Raw genomic sequence first — 2,996 nt, 5'->3', positions numbered from 1 at the left:
CCAACTCCTGTCCCTCTATTACCGACAATACTACAACCTTCCGTTTTCCTCTTTAAAACAAACAGGAAATCTGTTGGCGAGTTTTATACATTAAAGTTGAAGGTTACATCCCGTCTGCGACTGAAAGAAAAGTTTTGTTGTGGTACGGTTTGACTAAACGTTAATTGTTTGTAGCAGACACGACCAATAACATGGAAACTCCATCAGCATCTTTTAAATGGTCGCCATTGTCTGTTGTTATGGAGCTACCACAAATTGGATAAAAAACTGCTGTGTCTGACTCTCATCAGAGTTGTTTACATGGCTATTGTTAGGCATGTTTACGTCTTAGTTCTACCTATTTACTCCCTGTCGTTCCCAACACAGCCACAGGAGCATGCTAATTCAGGTTTTGCAAAACCCGTTTCCAGCAACAGTTTTTACATTTGTTAAACTTTGACTATTTCACCATTTTTTGAAAGCATTTCGATAAATGGATAAATAAAGAGTACCATTTACATCAAAAACAACAGAAACAATAGACAGCCACAGGGTTCTGACATATCATAGTTACGAATACGGTGTTCTGACATTTGATTTGAATAGTTTAAAAGTCCTATTATTAGCCAGGGTCATTCAAGGACGTGCCAGGTTCGTTGGTGGAGGAAAGCCGGAGTACCCGGAGAAAAACCACCGATCAGCGGTCAGTACCTGGCAACTGCCCCACATGGGATTAGAACTCGCAACCCAGAGGTGGAGAGCCTGTGGTAATATGTCGGTACATCTTAACCACTCGGCCACCGCGGCCCCCAACAGTTCTGACATATCATAGTTACCAACATAAGGTTCTGACATATCATAGTTACAGACACAGGGTTCTGACATATCATAGTTACAAACACATGGTTCTGACATATCAGTTACAAACACAGGGTTCTGACATATCATAGTTACAAACACAGGGTTCTGACATATCATAGTTACAAACACATGGTTCTGACATATCAGTTACAAACACAGGGTTCTGACATATCATAGTTACAAACACAGGGTTCTGACATATCATAGTTACAAACACAGGGTTCTGACATATCAAAGTTACAAACACAGGGTTCTGACATATCACAGTTACAAACACAGGATTCTGACATATCAAAGTTAGGCCTGCAAACACGGGGTTTAAAAAATCATAGTTACAAATACGGTGTTCTGACATATCATAGTTCATAAGGTTCTGACATATCATAGTTACAAACACAGGGTTCTGACATATCATAGTTACAAACACAGGGTTCTGACATATCATAGTTACAAACACAGGGTTATGACATATCAAAGTTACAAACACAGGGTTCAGAGTTATATACACAACCACATGGTTAACAGGGTTCTGAGACACCATAGAAACAACTACATGGTTCTGAGACACCATAGTAACAACCACTGGGTTCCGAGACATCATAGCAACAACCACAGGATTCTGAGTCATCATTGCAACAACCACTGGGTTCTGATATATCGTAGTTACAAACACAGAGCTTTGACATATCATAGTTACAAACACAGGGTTCTGACATATCATAGTTACAAACACAGGTTTCTGAGAAATCATAACAACAACCACAGGGTTCTGACATATAGTTACAAACAGGGTTCTGACATATCATAATTACAAGCATGGGGTTCTGACATATCATAATTACAAGCATGGGGTTCTGACATATCACAGTTACAAACATAGGGTTCTGACAAATCATAATTACAAGCACCGGGCTCTGACATATAGATACAAGCATGGGTTCTGACATATCACAGTTACAAACATAGGGTTCTGACAAATCATAATTACAAGCACCGGGCTCTGACATATCATAGATACAAGCATGGGTTCTGACACATTACAAGCACGGGCTCTGACATTAGATACAAGCATGGGTTCTGACATATCACAGTTACAAACATAGGGTTCTGACAAATCATAATTACAAGCACCGGGCTCTGACATATCATAGATACAAGCATGGGTTCTAACATACCATAGTTACAAATACGGATTTCTGACATATCACCGTTACAACCACAGGGTTCAGAGACACCATAGTACCAACCATAAGGTTCTGAGACACCATAGTAACAACCACAGGGTTCTGAGACACCATAGTACCAACCACAGGGTTTAGAGACACCATAGTACCAACCATAAGATTCAGCGACACCATAGTAACAACCACAGGGTTCTGAGACACCATTGTACCAACCATAAGGTTCTGAGACACCATAGTAACAACCACAGGGTTCAGAGACACCATAGTACCAACCACAGAGTTCAGAGACACCATAGTATTAACCACAGGGTTCAGAGACAACATAGTAACAACCACAGGGTTCAGAGACACCATAGTACCAACCATAAGGTTCTGAGACACCATAGCGACAACCACAGGGTTCAGAGACACCATAGTAGCAACCATAAGGTTCTGAGACACCATAACGACAACCATAGGGTTCAGTGACACCATAGTACCAACCATAAGGTTCAGAGACACCATAGCGACAACCACAGGGTTCAGAGACACCATAGTAACAACCACAGGGTTCTGAGACACCATAGTACCAACCACAGGGTTCAGAGACACCATAGTAACAACCACAGGGTTCAGAGACACCATAGTAACAACCACAGGGTTCAGAGACACCATAGTACCAACCATAAGGTTCAGAGACACCATAGCGACAACCACAGGGTTCAGAGACACCATAGCGACAACCACAGGGTTCGTAGGCATTATAGTAACAACCACAGGGTTCTGAGGCATCATAGTAACAATCATAGATTTTGGTTGAAAAAAGCAACATCCAACCCCAAAGGGACTTAATATATAGTCACAACCACGTTGACCAAAGCCATTGCATAAATATAGAAAACCAACATCAGAAACACAAGGACCTTGGACATTATTCAGTCATTATTTGAAAAATATTGCTATCTTGTTATAAGTGATATGTGAACTATTTAC

At 40.9% G+C, this 2,996-nt stretch overlaps 1 protein-coding gene across 1 annotated transcript; it reads right to left on the bottom strand.

Annotated features, from left to right (window-relative positions):
- Positions 1–2,006: 2,006 nt before the first annotated feature.
- Positions 2,007–2,795, bottom strand: LOC138319671 (protein SON-like). The gene has a single exon (XM_069262818.1). The coding sequence runs from the start codon at positions 2,793–2,795 to the stop codon at positions 2,007–2,009; it is 789 nt and encodes a 262-aa protein (XP_069118919.1).
- Between the last annotated feature and the right edge of the window lie 201 nt (positions 2,796–2,996).

Source organism: Argopecten irradians, chromosome 3 (assembly GCF_041381155.1).
Source record: "Argopecten irradians isolate NY chromosome 3, Ai_NY, whole genome shotgun sequence".
Classification (NCBI taxonomy): domain Eukaryota; kingdom Metazoa; phylum Mollusca; class Bivalvia; order Pectinida; family Pectinidae; genus Argopecten; species Argopecten irradians.
The sequence above is the reverse complement of the archived record's forward strand: the minus strand, read 5'-3'. Positions and strand labels throughout refer to the sequence as shown.

Coding starts and splice junctions, on each gene's coding strand:
- LOC138319671 (XM_069262818.1), bottom strand. CDS start 2,795: ATGCCTCAGAACCCTGTGGTTGTTACTATAATGCCTACGAACCCTGTG.